Source organism: Arachis hypogaea, chromosome 6 (assembly GCF_003086295.3).
Source record: "Arachis hypogaea cultivar Tifrunner chromosome 6, arahy.Tifrunner.gnm2.J5K5, whole genome shotgun sequence".
Taxonomy (NCBI): domain Eukaryota; kingdom Viridiplantae; phylum Streptophyta; class Magnoliopsida; order Fabales; family Fabaceae; genus Arachis; species Arachis hypogaea.
In genome coordinates, this window is record NC_092041.1 from 583,887 (window position 1) to 608,042 (window position 24,156).

The following is a 24,156-nucleotide window of genomic DNA, read 5'->3' on the forward strand; positions in this document are numbered from 1 at the left end:
ATATCCTTCCTATATTGTTTCATTTTCCATTGCAAACAAGAGTTTTTTTACTATACCAATACCACATCATATAGTGTCACATGATCATCGGCTCTTGATATATCAAGATTCTCTTTGCATGGTTTCCAATAGAGATACTCGTGATGGGTATGAAATAAATATGTTCAGAATTCTTAAAAATGGAATTCACTATGCATGGGAAAAGATTTTCACATTCACTGGCATAGGAAGCCTAGAAAACCCTGTTTTGATTCATGAAGAAGAACTTATTTTGTTAAAGAAAACCCACAGAGAGAGAAATGCACTTATGCGCCGTCCAGAAACATCCCAATTCATGTTTTTAAGATTTGATCCACTAAGTCAACATAAGAAGATACTCAATGCTCCATTCTATCTGGGACATGTACAACTTATATCAACGCACGTTTATTCACAAGGATGCTTTCCAGTGTGATCACTTGTGGTTTTAGGCTAGATGTGTTAGATGGTACAATGTGAAGTGTATTATTAAATGTAGCAACTACTATTTAAAAGACCGTGGCAAGATCTTATTTAACTCACATGTCGCTTATGATGCAAAGACATTAGTGTTTTCCCAGTTTTAATTATTTCCAATGTTATATACTAAGTTTAAGTTCAATGCTATGTAATTTAAGTCTTTTTGTGTGTATTTTAATATTCCAATGAAATTCTATTCCATGAAGTGTAAGTGTGTTGGTTGCCATTAAGAGTAGTAAAGCTAAAGAGTAGTCTATAAAAATTAAGAGCTACTATTATATGTATTCCGACTATTATGCTAGCATGAACAAAGTATATAATGACTTAAATTATTCACTTATTAAAATGGAGGTACTAAAAAAATAGAAAAAAGTGTATTATAAAGTCAAAATTGTGTGATGGTGAAAACTATTCTATTCAAAATAAATGGGGTTGTTGCCCCCAGAGCTTTTATAAAATCTTTCGGAACAAAATTATATAGAATATAATTAGAATTCATTTGGTCAAAACTTTATACACTATATGAAGTATATTGTGTTTAAGTCTTAAACTCATCCGTTTTGACTTCTTTTTTTTTAGCAAAATTTGTTGATTAATGGACTATTTATCTTTTCTTCAAGTTGATTAAAAAAATGAGCTCTCTTACTATTTTTCTTCAATTTCGTTGGACTAATGCAGTTACTAAAATAGTCCTTTATAAATTAATTGCTTCAATAAAACTCATCATCATAATCATTATAATAATTAGTTTATTTATTTAATGGTATTTTATGTCTCATTGGTTTTATTTTATTTTTTACACAAAATATTATAATATTATTTAACTATTGCTGTCATTTTATTAGTGTAAACTAATGGAACATTTTTATAATTTACAACTTTTAAAGTTTTAAACTTCCAAACTAGGTTGTAAATAATTTTATTATATTTTTTCATATAAATTTTAAAAATTTTAATAGTGCTTTTATATTTAATTAATTTGGTACTATTTTACGCTGTGTTAGTTTTTGAGTTAAATTTAAAAAAAAAATATTCACAATACAATAAGAATTGTAATTTTTAGTATTTATCGTTCTAACTAAAAAAATTTAGTTCTTATTGAATAATTGAATATTTTAAACCATGCAGTATTCGAAAAGTACGATTTTAAAGCTTTTCAAAAAAAAATTTGTATAAAATTATGCTTTTATTATCATCTTAGTTACAAACTTAAAAGCAGTTATTTATTTAAATTTTATTTTTATATCAATATTTTTTTGTTTTTTCTATGTTACAATTTTGGCCCCCCCCCAGAAATATTTTTGAAGTTTTCATAATTGCTAGGGCTGGAATTGAGCCAAGCTGAAATGAGGTTGAACAGACTGAAGCTCGACTCACACAAATTGAGATTGGCTCAAGGCTCAACTCATTAATAATCGAGCCTATCTCTTAAGGTAAAGGTCGACTCACGCAAAGCTTACGACCTGACCCAGATAAATAGAACATAATCTATACCGTTATATCAATAAATTATAACTTATATATTTTTAAAATATTTAAAAATATCAATTTCATATTGACACCTATGGATCAATTATAAATTTTTTATTTATATTATGCATCAAAATTATATATCAAAAATAAATATAAAATTGTAGATAATTAAGAATATTAATATATATATGTGTGTGTGTGTGTGTAATTAAAATTATATATTAATATATGAATATATATATACTATGAAAAGTAGTGTGTGTAATTAAAGTTATATATTAATATATGATTATATATACTATGAAAAGTAGTAGTATAGATTAAAATATTAAAATTATCATTGAAATGTTAAAATTATCACCGTGTGCCATCCATATTCCATATTATTATATAGATAAAGAAATTTTCCAAAAACACTTAATCACCTCTTTGCTAATTAGCTTTTTGTTAGTGGTGAAAAGATAAAAAAACTAATAATAATTCTATTATCCCTATGTACATGCTACCATCCCAAGAACCTCTAATGTAGGTAATGATGCAACACCTACAATTTTAGAGATGCTATAGTTGCTTGCGCAGTGCAAAAACTCTAATATCGATGCCATCATGTCAATATACGTAGGATAGCAACTTGGTTGCATGCCCAAGCAATCCTTTCTATTTGCACAAATTTTTTGTATTCTTAGTTATACCCCTCCTTATGTTTCTTAAACCAACATAGAGCAAATATGTGGCCAATCACTATCGAAAATCACAACAAAAAATATACAATCATAACACATTGATAAAATTTAGTTGCTGCCAAGGAGAGCAACCATACACACTCGATCCAAACAAACTTCCTTCTAAGAATACTATTTCCTGTAACTATAACCTCACAAATCAACCTACCTTCAATGTTTTTTTGTTCAACAAGTAGATGAATAATCAAGTTACCACTCCTTGCATCTCACAACCAACGCTTCCAAAAGATCTCATATTGGATATAATTTCCAGGTGTGATCCTGCTACAATTGGTAGATGCAGAATGTTGTCACATGAATGGAAAGAAGAACTCACAGGTGAGGCATTTTTGTGGCGGCAGTACGTAACCTGTTCAACAAGAGAAAAATCAATATTGATACAAATTTTCTTTCCTCATTGGACCGCACAAAACATCAGAATAATTAGGTTAACTCCTACCACAGGTAACATTTTATCCATCCCCTTACTGCCATACCAACCCAACTATGGAAACTTTGATATCATTGGAGAACACAACGGGAGCATATGTGCTAAATATTCAACGTTGGAGCAAAAGGTGGTACTTGTGGTTTGGAACATGCTATCCCGATCAATGAAACAAATTCCACAGCTAAAGCAGTTTACTCATCATATGGCAATCAATGTGTTTGCATTTGCATACCTTCCAAACAGTATTCATTATGTCGTTTGTCATGCTTTCAAAAAAAACCTTCCTAACAAGTTCCTTTACTATAGAATATATTCTTCCGCTGAGGCTAAGTGGACATCGACATTCGCATTGGGCGGTGATATTGGAAAGATTGGTCCCAGATATGTTGTCTTACATGGTGATATTTTCTGGATTAATTTCACTACGGATGAATTCCAGGTTGCGAAAAACATCCTCATCTTATCCTTAAAAACACAACAATTCCAAATCCTTCCCATCAGAGAAAGGTACAGATCTGATTTCCAATCACTAATGATTTTTGACAATCATGTTTGTTTTGCTTCCCACCCGCGACAAGAGGATAACTATACTATAAGTTTGTGGGCTATTAACAAGACTAAAGAAAACTCCTACACGTGGTCGTCTTTGTTCAAGCTCGGTGGCTTGAGAGTATATGATAATCCCTTATTATTTGTGAGCAAAGATCTGATAACGTTAGCGGACGATAGCATCCGCACAGGAAGACCTATAAATGAGCTAATTATGTCAAGCTTTAGAGAAGAGGTTCAGTATGAAAGGAGAATTTTGAAATACAAAATTTGGGGCCAGGAAGTTGAGCTGAAATTCATCACAGAATATTGCTATGGGTTGTTCCCTGTTTAATGCACTAAAAAATAAAATATTTTGATTATTCGTGTCATCTGTGTTGTTAAATTCTTGCTATTTGTATATTGTGATACCACTGGGTATGTAAGTATGTAACCATACAATGAGATGTACTAAGGTGCTTAATATATAAGCATATTAAACCAATAATGAGCTCATGTTAAAGAAGTCTAAATTAAATGACAAAGTTTTACCAATATTTAAAAAATCGAACCGATCATCAAACCGATTTCATTATTGATTCATTTGTTTAGCGGTTCAACCACTCCAACCGTGGTTCAATCAATATTAATATTTTTTAATCAAATAATATATAAAATTATAAATGAATATAGAAAAATTTAATTATAATCTAATACATATTTTAAAAAATATGCAAATTAAAGGTACAAGTAACTTATAATAAAAATTTAATCTGGATATATTAGTAAAGTAATTATAATAGTTTTGACAATCAACGCTTAAAATTCAATTAATTCAAAAGAAAATAAAAAAAATTATTTTGAATGTTTTGAAACTTAATTGAAACCTAAATTGAATATTAAACAATTAAAACTACTCATTCAGATGTTGAGAGATTGAATTTATTTAACTAGACTTCAATTAAATTATATTGAAATAAATTTAATATTTTAATGTTATAAATATTGTGGAATAATATAACCAAAAAAATAAGTATAATCACCATTTATCGGTAGATATTAATATTATTACAAGAAATAATAATAATAATAATAATAATAATAATAATAATAATAATAATAATAATAATAGATCTTTTGAAAAAACACAAAATAGTTATTGATTATATGATATTATATAATTAATAAAATAAGAAACACTACCACCAAGTTTACTAAATGTCACGTGAATATGTAGTGAAGGAGTCCATGTGTGGTTAATATAGTCATATACTCAATGAACTCCCCAATATATGTACCCACGTCTAGCTAATCTTCTCAAGATAGGACAAGTCACATCAAATAGTCAATAAGACAATTTTCTACCTCCAAAAGTGGAGGGATCTATCCAAGACAGATAGCTTCACACCTTTGGTCTCAAGGTTAGGATTCTCAAAACTCATTAAAAAAATTCGCACAAAGTTAGATTCATAGAAATTTTTTTTTTCCACACTACATTGCTAAAGTTTCACATATCTTTGAACTTGCAGATTCCTCTAAGGACTAACACAACACTATTGTGCATATTGTTGGAATACTATGGATCTATACAATGCAAAGGAAGCAAGGAAACACAGGCATCTTATCCTGGCTGAAAAGAGGAGGAGATTAAGCGAAGACGGGCAAAAAGGTATCTTAAATCTTAATCTGAACTTTTTATTCAGGTATAATCATCTATTCAAAAACATGTCCGACTAATATTGAATTGATTTGCAGAAAATCTTTGCCTCCAGAACTGGCCAAATACTACTACGAAGGGTTCACTTCATACGCTTCAGGAAAAGTTGACATCCCTCAAAAGGAAGCCACTCACACCAAACTTCACAGGCATGTTTTAATTGTTGTGCTCCAGCTATGTAACATTCAAACTAGAAGCCTTTTCATGTAACTCAAAAAATGTGGTTTATATTTTAGTTTGTAGTACTAAGGCAAGAGGTCAAATCCATAGAAATAATACATGAAGTTGCTATATTTTTTTATGATGTGTCTTGCAAGAGTAGATGTTATCATGTGAATAGGAAATATAACTCAGCATATACAATAATACAGGACAACAAAGTGATCCTATAACTGCACACACATCACTTGGCAAGACAATCAGTTCAAACAGAGCAACAGAGCAACATACTATCTGTGTAGTTCACAGGCAAAATAATGCCACCCCAGGTGATTCCTTTATCTACTTATTGAACCAAATGAAACTAAATACCATTAAAACTTCAGTCATTCACACATTTTCATATAATTACCGAACAACGTTCCTTGCATGCTTTAGTTTTCCGTCCAACTCATGCTCGGGAACAATCCGAACATCTGTCGGATTCAATTCAATGTGTTCAATGTCTCAACATGGGAGAACCGCATCATGAAACGCAATCAACCACAACTAACAATCATATTGCTACACCAGCCATAGTGGAAGATCGATCAATCAGAGCTAAGAAAGGTTTGATATCAAGTCATAATAGCAAATATCATACGTATCTGCATTATGCGTAGGCTGCATGAACGCATGACAAATCACTTTCATGAATTGGATAATTCTTTTATCGCTAATTAATTTGGCATAATTTTTTGCTCTGTTAGTGTTTTAATTAAATTGTCTCTAAAAAATATAGTCAATGTTCAATAAATATAAAATTTTTTAATATTTATCATTCTAACTAAGAGAAATTTAGTTCTGGTGTAATTGTTGACTATTTTAAACCATTCAAGACTCCAACAGTACTATTTTAAAATATTTTATAAAATTATTCATTTATTATCATCTCAGTGACAAACTCTAAAAGCCTGTTTTCGAAAATTTTGTTTCTATAGAAATAATACAATGTATTTTCTATGTTAAAGTTTTGCCTTCCTCGATAATATTTTTGAACTTTCGCCACAGTGCATTAAGGTACCACATATTACAGGCAAAAATTATCATTAATTTTGGTTTTATATCAATTTAAAAACAAATAATCTGCTTCTTAAAAATTACAGCGAGTGCACGACGAAAGTTTACCCATCCCATACAAGGACCAAGTAAAAACATGAGGACAGCTGAAACAGTTCGAGAAGAAGATGAAGTAGGTGCGTAACTGAAATTTATGAAACAAAGTCATTATTTTTGGTATTCAAACAAAACAACGTATTTGTCGAACCTAACATCATACTTTAAAACAAATAATCTTCTTCTTAAAAATTACAGTGAGTGTACGAGGAAAGTTTTTCCATCGCATACAAGTACCAAGTCAAAACCTTCAGACAGATGAAACAGTTGGCGAAGAAGATGATGCAGGTGCGTTAATGAAGTCTATGGAACAACATTATTATATTTTATTGTATTAAAACAAAAAAATATAGTTGTGGAAAATGACATGATATTTTAAACTATTAGGTTGCCCAATTTACATAGTATACACATATTAGAACCAGAGTTATGCAAGTTCCTTCATTACTCTGCAGCTACTTTTTTAGTTAACTTTATTTAGTTTGTTGTTTTACTATAAATCTATTCATTCTAACAGTTCCCATGCTACATGATATACATGCAATGGCAGAGCTTAGTGTGCACGATGGGGGACCATGGCCCCCAAAGTTTTTATAGCATCTTTAGTAAATAAATTATATAGAATATAATTAGAGTTCAGATCACAAAATTTGTGTGCACTGTACTAAGTGTCTTGTGTTGGAGTCTTAAAGTCTTCCATTTTTACTATGCTTTTTGTTCAAATTTGTACATTCATCAGCTATCTATTCTTTCTCAAAGTTGGTACATTAATGGGCTATCTTACAATTTTTCTTCAAATTCGTCGGACTAATTCACTAACTAAAATGGTCTCTTATAAAGTATTTGATACAACAAAATTCATCTTCATAATCATTATGATAGTTACTTTATTTTTTTATGCTATTTTATTTCTTATTGGTTTTATTTTTTTTTACGCAAAATATTTAAATATTCTTTAACTATTGGTGTGATTTTATTAGCAGTAGACTAATGGAGAATTTTCATAAGTTACAACTTTTACATTTTTAATCTTTGAAAATCATTTCTCCGTAATTACATTTTTTTGTATCATCTTTAAGAAATTGAATTATTATTTTATCTGTAATTAATTTGGTGATATTTTTTGCGTTGTTAGTTTTTTAATCAAATTGTTTCTAACACATATATTTAATGTTCAATAAATAATATCATTTTTAATATTTATCATTCTAACTAAAAGAAATTTTGTTTCGGTTTAATTATTGAATATTTTAAACCGTTCAATACTTCAAGAGTACTATTTTAAATTATTTTATACAAATATTCATTTATTATCCTCTTAGTGAAAAACTTGAAAAAGTTGTTGTCGAAAATTTTGTTTCCGTTTACATTAAAATTATGTATTTCCTTTGTCAAAGTTTCAGCCTCCTAAAAAATATTTTTGAAGTTCTGCCACAGTGTGTTAAGCTACCACATAATACAAGTGAAAATTATCATTATTTTTTGTTTTATATTAACTTAAAAAAAAGTAATTTGCTTCTTAAAAAATTGCAGCGAGTGCACGAGGGAAGTTTGCCCATAGCATACAAGTACCAAGTCAAAACCTTCAGGCAGATGAAACAGTTCAAGAAGAAGATACAGCAGGTGTGCACCCAAAATTTATGGAACAGCACCATTATTTTTGGGTATTAAAACAAAACAATGTATTTGTGGAACTTAATATCATATTTTAAACTATGAAGTCACCCAACTGATAGAATATTCATTAATTAGATGCAGGCCAAGCAGAACAACATTGTGATGATGACAATGAACTTGAAGAGATCACTGAAGGTAGTATTGCATTTAGTCAATCTGATTTTTATACCAAGCCGAAACCGTTATAACCATAACATGTGTTAGCTATTTTAGAAGTCTCATATCTTGACTTTGGCAACCCTGATTATCAATGCCAACATTGTGGAGCCACATTCTGGTATGAAGAACGCCTAAACAAGCACTGTCATGAGAGAGTTCCAAAATTTGGCCTCTGTTGTCGTCAAGGGCAGGTGGAATTACCGGTACTCCAACAACCTCCGGAAATTCTTCATCAGTTACTATCAGGTTGTGATGAAAAATCCATCCACTTTCAGAAGAACACCCGTACATACAATAGTATGTTTGCTTTCACGTCTTTCGGCGGAAAGATTGACAGATCCATTAACCACAGCAAAGGACCGCCAACATTCCTACTTCATGGCCAAAACTATCATTTGATGGGTAGTTTGTTACCACAAGAGGGAAGTCCTGCCAAATTTGCACAACTATATATTTATGACACACAGAATGAAATCAACAATAGAACTGCTGTTGTTAGGTACCTAACCATGACAAAGCTACATTCCAAAAAAAATGATTGGAACCTTAAGTGACAATTTATAGTTAATAATCATTATGTTGTTTGAACTGCAGCTCTGATAACAGCACAGATCATCTAGACAAAACCATTGTGGCTGACCTTATGAAGATGCTTGACACCCACAACGTGCTGGCAAAGACATTCCGAATGATGCGCGAAGTTATGAAATCCAATCCAATTCGCGATATTCGACTTAAATTGATTGGAAAGCGAGGCAAGGATGGAAGACGGTATAATTTGCCGTCTGTTGATGAGATTGCAGGGTTGGTGGTGGGAGATTTTGATGCGTCAATGAAAGAGAGAGATATCATTGTTGAAACGAGATCAGGAGCACTACAGCGAGTTTCAGAACTAAATCCATCATACTTGGCACTACAATATCCTCTGTTGTTTCCATACGGGGAAGATGGTTGGCGTGAAAATATTCCATTGAATAGGCCACAAAAAAATACAAATGCTGAAGATGCAAACATTAGTATGCGGGACTTTTTTGCATTCCGAGTTCAGCACAGACAATCATGCAAAGGTGCTTTACTATATTCTAGGCGTCTGTTTCAGCAATTCCTGGTCGATGCATTCTCAATGGTTGAAGCAGCAAGATTGAAATACGTCTATACGAAGCAAAAAAAGCTAAGAGCTGAAATTTACAAGGGCCTTAGAGATGCAGTTCTTAATGGAGAAACAGAAGCAGCCTCGCTAGGCAAACGCGTTGTCCTACCAGCAACCTTTACTGGGGGAGCCAGATACATGATACAAAATTACCAAGATGCTATGGCAATATGCAGGTCTATTGGGTATCCAGATTTGTTCATTACAGTTACCTGCAATCCTCAATGGGAAGAGATTCAACGTTATTGCAAGGAGAATAATCTAAAGCCAGAAGATAGGCCTGATACTGTTTGCAGATTATTTAAGGCAAAGTTGGACAAGTTGATTAAGGATATTCACATAAACAAATTATTCGGAAAGTCGACTGCAGGTAACATGCAAGAAAGTTTGTTTAATCATAACAACATTTCATGCTATTTAAGTACAGGTTAACTAACATATTGCAAATTGTTTCGTTGCAGTTATATACACAATTGAGTTCCAAAAGCGTGGATTGCCTCATGCACACATATTATTGTTTCTCGCTGCTCAAGATAAGTTTCCTGCTCCTGAAGATATTGACAGGATTATTTCAGCTGAGATTCCGGATCCAACTTTGGACCCAAAATATTATGAAGCAGTAAAGAGTCAAATGATGCATGGTCCATGTGGTATTGCTAGAAAAAATTCGCCTTGCATGGATAATGGACGTTGTTCTCGACATTTTCCGAAGAAGTTTATTGAATTTACGACAGTAGATCATGATGGATATCCAGTTTATAGGCGTCGCAATGATGGCCGAACGATTGACATTTCTGGAATTCCTCTAGACAATCGTTATGTGGTGCCGCATAATCGATACTTGCTGTTAAAATATGGAGCTCATATCAATGTTGAATGGTGCAATCAATCGCGTTCCATAAAATATCTCTTTAAGTATGTTAACAAGGGAAGTGATCGAGTGACAGCTTCTTTTTATTCAAGTTCAAACGACAATAATCCCACTGTTAAGCCTGTTGATGAGATTAAGTTGTTTTATGATTGCCGGTATATTTCTCCATGTGAATCTGCATGGAGAATATTTGCTTTTAATATTCACTATCGAAAGCCATCAGTTGAACGATTGAGCTTCCACTTACCAGATGAGCAGACAGTGCTCTTTGCAGACGAAGATGACTTGTCAACTACTATAAATAAAGCGACAGTTCGAGAATCTATGTTTGTCGCGTGGTTCAAGGCAAATAAAAAATACGAGATTGCAAGACAGCTAACTTACAATGAGTTCCCAAGTAAATTTGTTTGGAAGCGCAATGCCAGGATATGGGAACCAAGGAAAAGAAATGCTGTTATTGGAAGGCTCTTTTTTGTCCCTCCAACATCTGGAGAATTATACTATCTTAGAATGTTGTTAAACATTGTTCAGGGTCCAACAAGTTATAAAGATCTTAGAACATACAGGGATATTGTGTACTCATCATTTAGAGATGCATGCTATGCAAGAGGCTTATTAGATGATGATCAAGAATACATCGATGCCATTGAAGAAGCAAGCCATTGGGGATCTGGTCATTATTTACGGAAGCTTTTTGCAACTCTATTATGGTCAAACTCAATGGTTCGGCCAGAAGTCGTATGGAGCAAGTGCTGGACTTTGCTAGCTGATGGAATTCTTCACAATCACATGAACATGTTTCAATTACAAGGTTTTGTCTTAAACTATTATTAATCATGAAACATGTTATATCTTGCTTGCATCTCAATCACCAACATTGATTACGAATTACTTAAATATATATTATCATTATTTGAGTTTTCTGGGAATATTACCATGCTTATTTGTACAATAGTCTATAATACTATATCATATGGTATCTAACTTTATAGTTCATTATATACAATACAGATATGGTTTTGACAGATGACGAGTTATCTCAGTTGACTTTACTTGAGATAGAAGAAAATCTTAATCACAATGGCAAATCATTGCGAGATTTCCCAACAATGCCATTTCCCAATATCAAGATAACTCAATCTGTAAGAGAAGGTGCCTCCCGGAACAAACTAATCATGGATGAGCTTCGTTATGATCGACGTTCATTGGCTCAGCAATATGAAAATTACTTACTACAAATGACGACAGAGCAAAGACATGTGCATGATCAGATCATTAACGCAGTTAACTCGAATTGTGGCCAATTATTTTTCTTATATGGACATGGTGGCACTGGGAAGACATTCATTTGGAAAACTCTTGCAGCTGGACTTAGATCAAAAGGTGAAATTGTGTTAGCAGTGGCTTCAAGTGGTATTGCATCTCTTTTATTGCCTGGAGGCAGAACAGCACACTCTAGGTTTGCAATTCCTCTCACACCAGATGAATATTCCACTTGCAATATCAAACAAGGTACTCCTTTGGCAGAATTAATCATAAGAACAAAGTTAATTATTTGGGATGAAGCTCCTATGATGAATAGATTCTGTTTTGAGGCACTAGATCGAACGATGAGAGATTTGTTACGAGTTAACAATGAATCAAGCTCGGGATTAAGCTTTGGAGGAAAAACAGTTGTTCTAGGTGGAGACTTTAGGCAAATACTTCCAGTGATAACAAAAGGATCTAGGCAGGATATTGTTAATGCATCAATCAATTCATCCTATCTTTGGCAACAATGTAAGCTACTTAGGTTAACACAAAATATGCGTCTAAGAGTTACTAATGGAGATGAAAACATTGAAGATTTAAGGAAATTTGCAAATTGGATTCTTGATGTGGGTGATGGAAAACTAGGAAACTTAGAAGATAGTGCCAGTGTAATCAGTATTCCACCTGAGCTTCTTATAAAGGAATTTGATGATCCAATTGAGGCAATTGTTCAAGCTATCTATGGTGATTACTTAAAAGACTCGACTGATTTTAGTCATCTTCAAGGTCGCGCAATATTAGCTCCAACTACTAACATCGTTGAAGAGGTCAATCACTACATGCTTTCTTTGAACAGTCACGAAATGAAAACATACCTAAGTTGTAACTCAGCTTCCTTTAAAGGTGGTAATAACACGTTTGACAATCTTCACACTCCCGAATTTTTGGCAACTATCAAAACTTCAGGTCTTCCAAATCATGAGCTCAATTTTAAAGAGGGATGCCCTGTAATGCTTATTCGAAATATTGATCATTCAGCAGGACTTTGTAATGGCACAAGATTAGTCATCACTAAATTAGGAGAAAAGATTATTCAAGCAGAGGTGTTATCAGGAGACAACGCTGGTGACAAAGTTCTCATTCCTAGGATGACTTTGACTCCCTCTGATGTAAGATTACCCTTTAAATTTCAACGGAGACAATACCCACTGATACTGTCCTACGCCATGACTATTAATAAAAGTCAAGGACAATCTTTAAATCAGGTTGGATTGCTTCTTAAACACCCTGTCTTCACACATGGGCAGCTTTATGTTGCCGTCTCGCGCGTCACAAGTAAAAATGGTTTGAAGATTGTGATCTCACATGATGATTCAAACAACTCAACTGAAACAAGGAATGTGGTTTATTACGAAGTCTTTAGGAACATTTCATCTCATTCTGAAAATGCATACTCTATTGACTAAATAATCAGGTAACATCAAACCTTCCAGATTACCATATTACAACTATCGTATTCAAATTTACAATCCCATTTCTATATATGTCTTTCTATATCTATATTGTTATCTTAGGTCAACTACATCTAATATTTTCTTCTATCGATAATAACAATTAGCCCTTAATCCTACATTCTATAAAGCTATCTTCATAACTTCACCAATAATTTACGAAAGTAATTGCATATAAAAATTGTCACTTTTCATGTATCCTCTGTTTTTGACATTTCTAACAAAAAAAAAGTAACCTTTCTCAACATGCTAAAAACTCATTGTTGATATCATTTCAGGGGATGGCCTGTTTACACAACTTCAGAAGTTCATTTTGAGCAAACCATGTATGATCTCTATGTCTATAAATATATTTATCATTTTTAATATTAGGTTCCATATAATGGATTCATTATACCTTTGGAATCACTTGCAAAAACAACTCATCCAACCAACTTCTTTCACAAATATTCATGACAAATATGAAATGCGTCGATAATTGATCAAACACTAACACGCACACAAATATTTTCTTATCATAAATTGTGTCTATTAATACAGCCATAACGACAAACTCATTGTATAAATAATTCCCAATTATGACCTACACATATTGTCTAATCTATTACTCCATTATAATTATATGGCATTAATGCTTTGCAATGTACTACATCGCAAGCTTATCATCTTCAAATTAACCCTAATAAATATTAAAATTAAGTTTCAAACTTTGTTATTCATACTCACACATGTCGATACAAATTTTGCCAATACGAAGCATTACTTCTTCCATGTTTACCGCGCGGAGGCGCGGGTGGACAGCTAGTATTGTCTTACAGAGCCATACGGTAACGGCCCGGGCCAGGCCCTAAACTAAGTTACAACTTCTGAAGCCAAGAAATATATATATACAAGAACGGTACAATTATTCCCTCCAAAATAAAAGGAGGGAGGGCGCTAGTATTGAGGAACAACCAGTAACCCTTGTCACGTCAGTTGCGTGTCCAATTCAAGTGAATGAACAATCTTGATTTTTAAAACCCTAGCCACCTTTGACGTTTTTGCAGGCAAATTCGTGGGTTTGTTTGAGGACTGGAAGCTAAAGGTGCTCACAAAAATTTGACGTGGCATTACGAGACTACATATAAATACACAGAATAACATAATACACTGTGTGTGTGAAAGAGATGAACTGAGTTAGAACCATAACTCAAGGAAGGAAATGGAGAATGCAACAACCAATTCTCCATGTGAAGAGGAACCAAAACAAGATGAGCATGCATCTGCACCACAGGCACAAGAAGCAGGAGGATGGAGATCAGTCTACTACATTATTGGTAAAAAAAACAAAAGAGAAGGAACGTTTTTTCTATAATATTAATTAGCAAAAACCCTAATCTTTTTTATAATTTTGTTGCTTAATTTGGGTTTTTGAAGGTAACGAGTCGTTCGAAAAATTGGCATCAATGAGTTTGATATCGAATCTGACGATATACTTGCTAACGAGGTACAATTTGAGTGCAATATTTGTGGTGAATGTGGTTCAAATTTGGAACGGATCATCCAATGTTGCATCCATAATCGGTGCTTTCATTTCTGATACTTATTTGGGAAGGTTTCGCACGCTCTTATTTGGCTCCATTGCATCACTTCTGGTAAGCAAATCAATCATCACATCAATGTCACAATTACCAGGATAATGTTTCATTTCATTATTAAATATATTTCCCCCTTTTGGTAGTGTAACATTAACAAATTAGGGTTTATGTCAAGGAATTACTCTAATGAACTTTTTAAGTTGAAATAAGTTAAAACCCAAGAGACATATTTTGATGGAATAAATTATCATTTCTGACCATAAAAAAATCCAATGCTTATAATTTTGACTTTGATATAGTTTTATCGAATATTTACCTTAGTTTATATTGTCTGTGCTTAAATTCTTAATGATAAGAAATGATCATTTATTCTTTTGTGAAATTGTTAAATGTTTTATTGATTGAGTTATTAACATGGGGTAGAACATGAATTACATGGACAGGGTATATTGATAATGACCCTAACAGCAGGTATACATCAATTGAGGCCTGCTAACTGCACTGATAGGCCACATTGCCAGTGGCCACAACCGTGGCAGCTTGGTATACTCTTTTTCGCCCTCGCCATGTTATCTGTTGGCGCAGGTGGAATTAGGCCGTGCAACATTGCATTTGGCGCTGACCAATTCGATACCAAAACAGAGAAAGGCAGGGCACAATTGGAAAGTTTTTTCAATTGGTGGTACTTCACCTTCACCATTGCACTTGTGATCGCGCTAACTGGCGTTGTCTACATTCAAACCAATGTTAGCTGGACCTTAGGATTCGCCATTCCAACACTCTGCCTTGCTTTCTCAATAGCAATCTTCTTAATCGGTCAGCACACTTACATTCGAAAGAAGCCTCAGGGGAGTGTCTTCTCTGATATGGCAAAGGTGATCACTGCAGTGTGTCGAAAGTGCAAGCTTAAGACCTCTAATAGAACACGTTACTATGATCCTGGTCCATCAGAATTGGACCACAACAATGTTAGGCTTGTTCGTACAGATAGGTTCAAATTTCTTGAGAAGGCTGCTATAATTTCTGATCCTAGTGAGTTGAATGAACAATTGAAACCGAAAAATGTTTGGAGGCTTTGTAGCTTGCAGCAAGTTGAAGAATTAAAATGCTTATTGGGAATTCTACCAGTTTGGGTGACAGGAATATGTTGCTTCATTGTAATGGATCAGCAGAACACATTTGGTGTTCTTCAAGTTATTCAAACAAACAGATCAATTGGGAAACATTTCAAAGTTCCACCAGGTTGGATGAACTTGGTCTCAATGGTAGCACTTTCAATTTGGATCTTCATCTACGAATGCATCTATATTAGAGTGACAAAGAAAATTAACAAAAAGGCTACTCGGTTAAGCATGAGCCTAAGAATCAGAATTGGGATTCTTTTGTCAATTTTGTGCATGCTTGTGGCCGCAATTGTTGAGCAGAAGCGCCGCGACTCAGCTTTGAGAGCAAAATCGTTTACTTCGCCGATGAGCTTCGCAGTGCTGCTGCCACAGTTTGCACTGTCGGGTCTCAATGAAGCCTTTGCTGCTGTGTCCATAATGGAATTCTTCACCACGGAGATGCCCGAGAGCATGAGGACTGTGGCTGGTGCTGTTTTCTTTCTGAGCTTGTCAGTTGCAAACTACTTAGGATCATTGATTGTGAACATTATCCATAAAGCTACATCACATGGTGGGAGAAATTCATGGCTTGGTGGGCATGATTTGAATGACAATAAGCTTGATTACTACTATTATCTAATTGCTGCACTTGGTGTTTTGAATTTTGTTTACTTCAATTTCTTTGCTAGCCATTTCTTGGGTAAAAAACCTAGCAATGATACAAAAAAGGTGCAGCCAAAGAATTCAATACCAAACCAGCAGAATGGAGAGCCACCTCAAGAGAAGGTATTTGACATAACAATTGATCCAAGATGAAAGAGGGAACATGATCATGCTAATTTGATACATTTTATTTTATTATTGTTTAGTTTAGGTGTGACTGTAACAATCTTTTTTGCCTTGAACACTTTATTGTGCTAATTAGGTGTGGTACATTGCAGATTTCTGATTCTTGGCTCAATGTATTTGGAATTGTTCTAAGTTGATGATTTATGGTGGAGATTCACTGTTTTTCTGAGTTTGCTGTTATATTCTGTTGAACCAGTTTGATTGATGTTTTTGTTGGATTAATGGATAATTTGCCGACGAGCTAAATTGGTTACTTGATCTGATTGTCTGAATTCTGTTAATCCATGATATTGATTGCTGGATTCTTTGGTTTTTACTTTATTATTGCTATTTGCCATGCTGTTATGCTATCTTACATGCTGGATATGGTTTAGTGAATATGTATTATGTGCTGATGAATTGGAATTCAATTTATTGGTTTGATCATGCCGAATTTCTGAGCTATCTTGTTGCTTTTGTGTTATTAAGGCTGAATATTTTATCTCTCATCCAACACACTATTTTTGTTTTGTCCCTTTTTTGTATTCTTTTTCATTCTTATGTGGCTGGGGAAGAAACAAAAGCTATATCGAAGCTTTGCTTCTACTTTGAGGGAGTGGCTATAGTCTTTAGCAGGGAAAGGTTGCTAAATAATGTAACAAGACATTTTGTTGCAAAATTTAATATCGTTTTGGGTTCTTAGCAGATTCAAAATAGATCCTATATCTGATTTGTACCTATGTACAGATACTAATATATATTCTACGAATTAGGCCTGAAAGTTGGACAGAAATGACAGAGAGAGAAGAGAAGAGAAGAACAATATTAGTATTAAAGTATTTGTGAAGGAGGTTTAGGAGTTTTAGAAGGAGATAGAAAAAAAAATACACCTGTTAATTGTGAGAACAAACGTGGGGTGGCTTAAGAGTGAAAGTCCTCAGTTTTTGAGATTAGCCCATCATTTTAATTTTAATGTTAATGCTGAGTTGTTTAAGACTTGAGAGTCCAATAATCCAGATATGCTGTAGTAAGTAGTCTATAAAAATATTAACAAAACTAATCAGTTGTTCTTTATACTATGTGACATTGGAATATACGGACCACGTAACATTATATTGTTTGATAAGATTTCTTGGATGTTGTACATGTATATGTGTCGTGTGTGCATGTTTTCTAAGTTATTGGGTCCTGTTTACTGTGCAGTGCTCTGATTTCTTTTGGTCATCTTAGATATCTTCATTTGTTAATTGTTATGTTAATAGATCACGCTTTTAAGATACTGAAAGATGGAATGATCAACTATCATGTATTTCCAAATTTGACTTGTGATTTAGTCTATTGGTTCACGTTAGATAGCTAATTAGCAATGTACTGATCACTTATTCACCAATTAAAAATTGCTCAAATGGTATTTATCAATATTGATCAGCCTCAAATGATGTTTAAACCTCATGTTTTCAAGACATGTTTTGGAGAGCTTCCTTCTATTATAAAAATAATTGACGTTTCTCTAGGAACAGATCACTCACAAGACTCATGAATATTTTATTAAACAAATTTAATCACCAGCAGCAAGCATAAATCTGGGTATGTTTTCGCAATCCTTCATGTCTAGTAACTTAAGATGTGGAATCATATGTTTTCCAACAAGAACTAAAATTTATTTTGATAATCGATGAAAAAGTTCACATTATGGTGGTGCTTATTCTATGGCGGCATCAATTAATAATCTTGATGATGACTAGAAATGTTTAATATTCTCATTTGGTTTAATATTTTCATTCAAAGATTTGTTTTAAAATGACAAAGGTATATTTTGTTATTTGCATATATATTTTTTTCAATGGTTGCGGTTGTTTGATAATTTTGTTGGCAACTTGGCATCTTTTGATACTTTGTGGTTGTTGTTTTAGAGAGATTTTTTGGTGGTATTCTTTTGATGTTTTGAAAATGATTAAATGTTACATAGATTAACTATTGTCATTAGATTTATAAAGAACCAAATTCTAGTTGTAATGAATCTATACACTTTAAAATGACTTTAGTGTTAATTTTACTTTTAAAAAAATTATGATTTGAAAATTGAATTTCTAAAAACTGATTTTAAAAGTGAATTTTTTGTTAAAATATCTGGTTTTAAAATTGGATTTTCAAAAATTGGTTTTAAAATTGGATTTTTGATTAAAAAATCTGATTTTAAAACTGAATTTTATAAAAAAAAAATTCGAATTTTAGATTTGGATTTTTAAAAAAAAAACCAAATTTAAATTCTAAAACTGGTCTAAAATCGATTCTTATTTTTTCAAACCGATTTAGAATCAATTTTTCTCTTCAATCCAGTTCTGATTTGGTTTCATCTTTCTTTCCTACCTTTTCTTTCTTTCCTCTAAAATAATAAAACATTGAGATTTTTCTGTTCATAAAAAAACAAAAAATTAAAACTCATGCAATATGATAAAGAGAAAAGATTATTAAGTTTCTGAAACATTCTGTTCAATTCTGACCCATAAGTATGTGTCTCATGCCAGAGTTTTGGAATCAATAACTTCCATGCAAATATCTAATATAAAAAATTGATGATATTTATACAAAAACTAACTCACTCTCCAACTGACTAATTTATGCTCTTCTAGACAGATTAGATGAGATTCACACTTGAGACCAGTGTGAACAAAGAAACAAATAGATGTGATATTTACACACACATTTTTGCACATATTTTGTCATTTATGAGCAGACTTATCTATAGGCACACCGCAAAACAAAAAAAAAAAATACAAGAAAAAAAATTGAGTGAAAAACCCAAATTTTTATTTTTATTTCTTTTGTTTTATGATTGAATTATCTACTATTAAATTTAGTTTTTTTTCTTTTTATAAATTTATGAGCACTTCAATGTATGAAACAAATAATTTCTTGGTTTAAAATGAGAATAAAAATGCACTTTTTAATTTGTATGTGATTTTAGATTTGATAATTTTCAGAAAAATAATGTAATATCGTTATTTATTGAGATATGATTATCATAATTCATCTTTTGCGAATTGTATTTTTAAAAAATAAAAAAATACAATTTATTCTCCGAAATAAATTCGATTTTTGACAAATTCTATTTTCAAAAGAAAAAGATGCGAATTCTCTCTTCGGAAATTAAAAAATATTGCAATTCATCATTTTGCTTTTCGAAAATTAATTAAAAAATGATAATTTTTCTCCAAAAAAATTTGTTTCTACATTTTCTGTAAATCACTAATACTCTCCACTTTTGAGAAATTTTACCTCCTGACAAATCATATAAAAATCTGTTAACCTCAAAATTGAACATTTGATTAAGAGAGTATGAGAAAATTTCGCTATCTCCGTTATTTTGGTCACATGAGGTTGCGTTTGCACTTTGGAGAGCATAACGAATCAATAACATGAGGGAAGTAGCAGTAGAAGACATGGAGATGGATCAATCATTGATTAGAGCAATGCTAGCTAGTGCACTGACACATCAAAGCCTCCAACTTTGAACGTTGAGTCTCTTCACACAATTGAAGTTAGTATCAAAATTGTTGTTGAATTACATATACTTATTTATTACCACACCGATACCGCAGATGCTCCTACACATATGAATATTCTACATTTCTTCTACCCGTGTTTATTTGTCTTTTTCTTTATGATAAGTACTATTTAATTGCTGAGTTTCATTACACATTCAAACAATTTTACATCCAAATTTATTTAAATAATTTAATTTCATTTAGTTTACTATGCGGAGTTTTGTCATCTTTTTCTTTTTCCTCTTCCTCCTTCTTCTTTTCCTTCTTTTTTTCATTATCGTCATGGTCACCACCACCATACCACTAAATCCATTTCCCCCTCCTTCTTTTCTTCCTCCTGTTTCTTTTTTATTTGGATTTCTTTGATCTATTCCTTTCTTTTCTTCTTCTTCTTCCATCGTTATTATCGTCATCGCCAACAATATTAACATTTTGCTAACATCTTTATATCATATTCTATGAGGATGTTATGGATCAAGTTTTGGAGGGAAACCATAGCAAAACACAACTGATAGAAGCACTGTGTCGCTCTCAAACAAGGGCGAGGATGGCGGAAGAGGCTGCAAAACAGGCTTATGCCGAGAATATGATATAAACAGAGCAACAAGAATAAATAGAACTTGTCATTTGATATTTATCAGTTCAACATGCTAAAGACTAATCGATCATAAATTTAAACACTATTTAAAGATCGATCATTCACAAATGAATTGTTGGATACACAAATTAGTAGCTAAATTTACACAGTTAATTGTTGCAATACAACTTATAAAACTATCAATGGGGGTAAAAGCTTCAAATTACGGTGGAATTTGGCCAAATTTAATTGCTGAAATAGTATGTAAAGTGCTTCAGTGCTTCAAAATATGCATCTTTTAAATATGTACATATTATGCTTGTATCATGTGTTTTAAGCTATGACCAAGTAAATATTATTTTGTCAACATTAAATAAATGAGTATATAAAAGTAATATCAACTATACTATATTATAAACATTGAATGTTTAAACTATAAAATTATATAAGTATTGTAATACATAAAATAACACTCCCAGGATTCAGTACAAAGTTTTACAGTGATATTGATTTCATAAAGGGAAGAAAAAGATGAAACCAAAAAAATAATAATATTAAAATTAAATTATTGAAAAAACAGGTGAATCATGGATAAGTTATGATTGATTTGGACCTGACTATGGTAAAAAGTCCTAGAGATTAAGGGCACCATAGCCAACTTCCTTGAGCTTTTGACTCTTCCATGGAACCACTTGCTTGAAGCTCTCACGTATCATTGTCTATAAAAATCAAAAGCAGTGCAATAACATTATTAAGGGACCATATCCTTATTCAATGTTATAACTTTGTAAAAAGATCTAAGGCAAATATATTTAAAATGTATTTAAAATTACTAATTTTTTTTTTGAATGGTTATAAAAGTTTCTAAAACATGTATTATATATACTCACAAATAGTTTCTAGTCTAAAGCCACATTAATTAAAAATATAATCTTCATAATTTTCATAAGTGCAAGATAGTTTTCAACCTATTCCATAGTGTTTATAACCAAATAACAACTACAACACCAATTTCACATATTTCATTCACCATATCCTTAAAAAATAAAAAATTCAAAAGAATTTCCTATGAGATATTCTTAGATGAAAATAAATCAACCACTTTGAATTTACATGCACTCCTATAAAAAGAAGTATTTAAGTACTAATATTCATTAACCACTTAACCCTAGAAAGGAAATTATCACTATAACACAAGTTCTTAATGTTTAGAAGTCAAAACTTACCCATGGCTTGGCATGGAAGAGGTGGGAAATGCTTCTAGAACGTTGCATCTTTGTCACACTTCTCACCTTATTCTCATTAACATGATAATCTTCATCAGCAGAAGATGTAGAATTAGAGGAAAAGACATAACTGCCCCTACTCACTTCCCTTTTGACATTGAAGCCCTTCCATCCCCTCAATGAACCAAACCACCCTCTCTCCTTCGTCCTCATTCCTGTGTCTAGACCCTAATACAAACAATCTTAGTTAGTAAAGTATATTATACATAAAAAATATTACATGTACTATCTTTGTAACATCTCTTTTATATTAAAAGTGATCGATAAAAAAAAAATAAAACAAAATAAATAACGCTTTTATACTAAAAAAAAACCATATTAAAAAATATACAGAAAAAATAGTACAAATATCATTTCTCTTTGTTGGAACCGAAAACTCACTCTAGAAGATGGAGGAAGGTGGCAAGTGTTGCTTCTTGAGATACAATAAGGACCCTCCAATACACTGCTTGGTGAGTGAACTTTGGTTGCATCATCATCACCTTCATCATGAACTAGTTGTTGCAACCTTGGAGGAAGTTGCAATGACTTTGACTTTGACTTTGACTTGGTCAAAGTAACAATGGCATTAGTATTAGAAGAAGAAGAAGTTATTCTTGGCTTGCCAGGTTCCTCTTCCCAACCAAATGGTACTGAAGCTAAGGTGCAAAGTGGTGGAGTTACAATCCCTGACCTCTCAGGAGAAGAAGAAGAATAAGAATAATCCACCATTGTGGTTTGAGGATTGAACTTGAATATTGGTAGAAGAATTGATGTGTTACTCTGTTCTTGCTCTTGCTCTGTTTCTGACTCTGTTTTACAACCACTCATCTTTGCTTTCTCCCTTCTTTGTGTTTGTTATATAATAAGACTCTTTAATCTTCTGGTCCTATTTTGAAAATAATCAAATCAATTTCATGGTATATATAATTCCAAATCCTTTATATAAATAAATAAGAGGGAATTTCTTATTTGTGTATCAACAAGAGAAGCTTTTGGTTATTCCTCAATTTGTTTGTAAAATAATTTGATATTTAAGAATATAGAATATAGCTAATATTAAGTTATTTTTATCGTATTTTTATATATAAAAGCATACATTAATATTGGAGATTTCAATTATCTTTATGTCAATCTAGTGAAAATATTTCTAACATATTATAATATATCTCCCGCTTTCACAGTGCAAATAAATAAATATACAAAAGTATTATATATACAGGGACGGAACTAGATGAAAGATTAGAAGGAGACCAAAAATATTTATATAATAAAATAAGACTAAAATAAAATTTTAAGGAGACTAAGCTGAAATTTATATATAATTTACATGTAAAAAATTAAAATTAGGGAGGCAATTACCCCTTTTTGCTACAATGTAGCTTCGCCCCTCTATATATATATTAAAATTAGTTATTATGTATCTATGTATAAATATATGTATTGTTTAATTTATTTTAAATATATATATTTTATAGTACTGATTAATTTTAGTGTACACATAGTATGATTGATAAATATATAGGTATCTATTTTTTCTTTTAATTGTTTACAAGTTCATACTATTTAAAATATCTAAAATTGAAGTAGTAAAATACTAATATTCAGTAGGTTGAATAGTAGTTTAATAGATGATCTTATTATTTTTTAGATGTTCTTAATTTATGTTATGAAATAAAATACTCATCCTAAAAAAATGGTTATAATTAGTTAAATTCTTAATAATATAATTTATTATAAATTATAAATAAGCTTATATATGTAGGGATTAGGACATTTATGAATATACAACAAACTTTGGTGTCTTTTTTATGAGATATTGAAGGAAAGAAAGTGCCACAAAGGTGAAGCTACTCCACAAAAAAATGATGCCTTTCTCTGCAGAAAAGTTACAAAATGACCATTCATAATCAATAACCATTGCTACATGTAATTT

The 24,156-nt window shown here is 32.0% G+C and overlaps 3 protein-coding genes across 7 annotated transcripts in view; 2 read left to right on the forward strand and 1 right to left on the reverse strand.

The window, feature by feature from the left end:
* The window catches only part of LOC112695133 (protein NRT1/ PTR FAMILY 2.8), a 37,553-nt gene extending 20,533 nt beyond the window's left edge, over positions 1 to 17,020 (forward strand). For all 4 annotated transcript variants that reach the window (XM_072196490.1, XM_072196489.1, XM_072196491.1 and 1 more), the window contains 3 exons: positions 14,369 to 14,638; positions 14,739 to 14,956; positions 15,343 to 17,020. In XM_072196490.1, coding sequence (XP_072052591.1) covers positions 14,524 to 14,638; positions 14,739 to 14,956; positions 15,343 to 16,818 — 1,809 coding nt within the window. In that variant the 5' untranslated portion in view covers positions 14,369 to 14,523 and the 3' untranslated portion in view covers positions 16,819 to 17,020. The remainder of the gene's footprint in view (positions 1 to 14,368; positions 14,639 to 14,738; positions 14,957 to 15,342) is intronic.
* On the forward strand, positions 4,992 to 13,811 carry LOC112695132 (uncharacterized). Of its 2 annotated transcripts, XM_072196488.1 has the most exons (14): positions 4,992 to 5,093; positions 5,202 to 5,341; positions 5,428 to 5,538; positions 5,761 to 5,877; positions 5,987 to 6,157; positions 6,694 to 6,783; positions 6,902 to 6,991; positions 8,237 to 8,326; positions 8,456 to 8,515; positions 8,585 to 9,038; positions 9,134 to 10,059; positions 10,151 to 11,371; positions 11,572 to 13,285; positions 13,601 to 13,811. In XM_072196488.1, the coding sequence occupies exons 2-13, from the start codon at positions 5,251 to 5,253 to the stop codon at positions 13,275 to 13,277; spliced, it is 5,127 nt and encodes a 1,708-aa protein (XP_072052589.1). In that variant the 5' UTR covers positions 4,992 to 5,093; positions 5,202 to 5,250; the 3' UTR covers positions 13,278 to 13,285; positions 13,601 to 13,811. The 2 variants fall into 2 exon arrangements, with proteins under 2 accessions (XP_072052589.1, XP_025603131.2); XM_025747346.3 differs by lacking the exon at positions 4,992 to 5,093 and having other exon boundaries at positions 5,097 to 5,341; positions 8,594 to 9,038.
* Positions 17,021 to 21,347: 4,327 nt separating the features above from the next.
* Positions 21,348 to 23,407, reverse strand: LOC112695134 (uncharacterized protein At4g00950). The gene is made up of 3 exons (XM_025747349.3): positions 22,623 to 23,407; positions 22,182 to 22,409; positions 21,348 to 21,674 (listed from the first exon to the last, which is right to left on the reverse strand). Exons 1-3 carry the CDS (start codon positions 23,049 to 23,051, stop codon positions 21,588 to 21,590), a joined length of 744 nt encoding a protein of 247 aa, XP_025603134.1. The 5' UTR covers positions 23,052 to 23,407; the 3' UTR covers positions 21,348 to 21,587.
* Positions 23,408 to 24,156: the final 749 nt, after the last annotated feature.

Coding starts and splice junctions, on each gene's coding strand:
- LOC112695134 (XM_025747349.3), bottom strand. CDS start 23,051: ATGAGTGGTTGTAAAACAGAGTCAGAAACAGAGCAAGAGCAAGAACAG. Junction 22,410..22,622: donor ACCTTCCTCCATCTTCTAGA/GTGAGTTTTCGG, acceptor TGTTTGTATTAG/GGTCTAGACACAGGAATGAG. Junction 21,675..22,181: donor TCTTCCATGCCAAGCCATGG/GTAAGTTTTGAC, acceptor TGATTTTTATAG/ACAATGATACGTGAGAGCTT.
- LOC112695132 (XM_072196488.1), top strand. CDS start 5,251: ATGGATCTATACAATGCAAAGGAAGCAAGGAAACACAGGCATCTTATC. Junction 5,539..5,760: donor ACTCACACCAAACTTCACAG/GCATGTTTTAAT, acceptor ACAATAATACAG/GACAACAAAGTGATCCTATA. Junction 9,039..9,133: donor AATAGAACTGCTGTTGTTAG/GTACCTAACCAT, acceptor TTTGAACTGCAG/CTCTGATAACAGCACAGATC.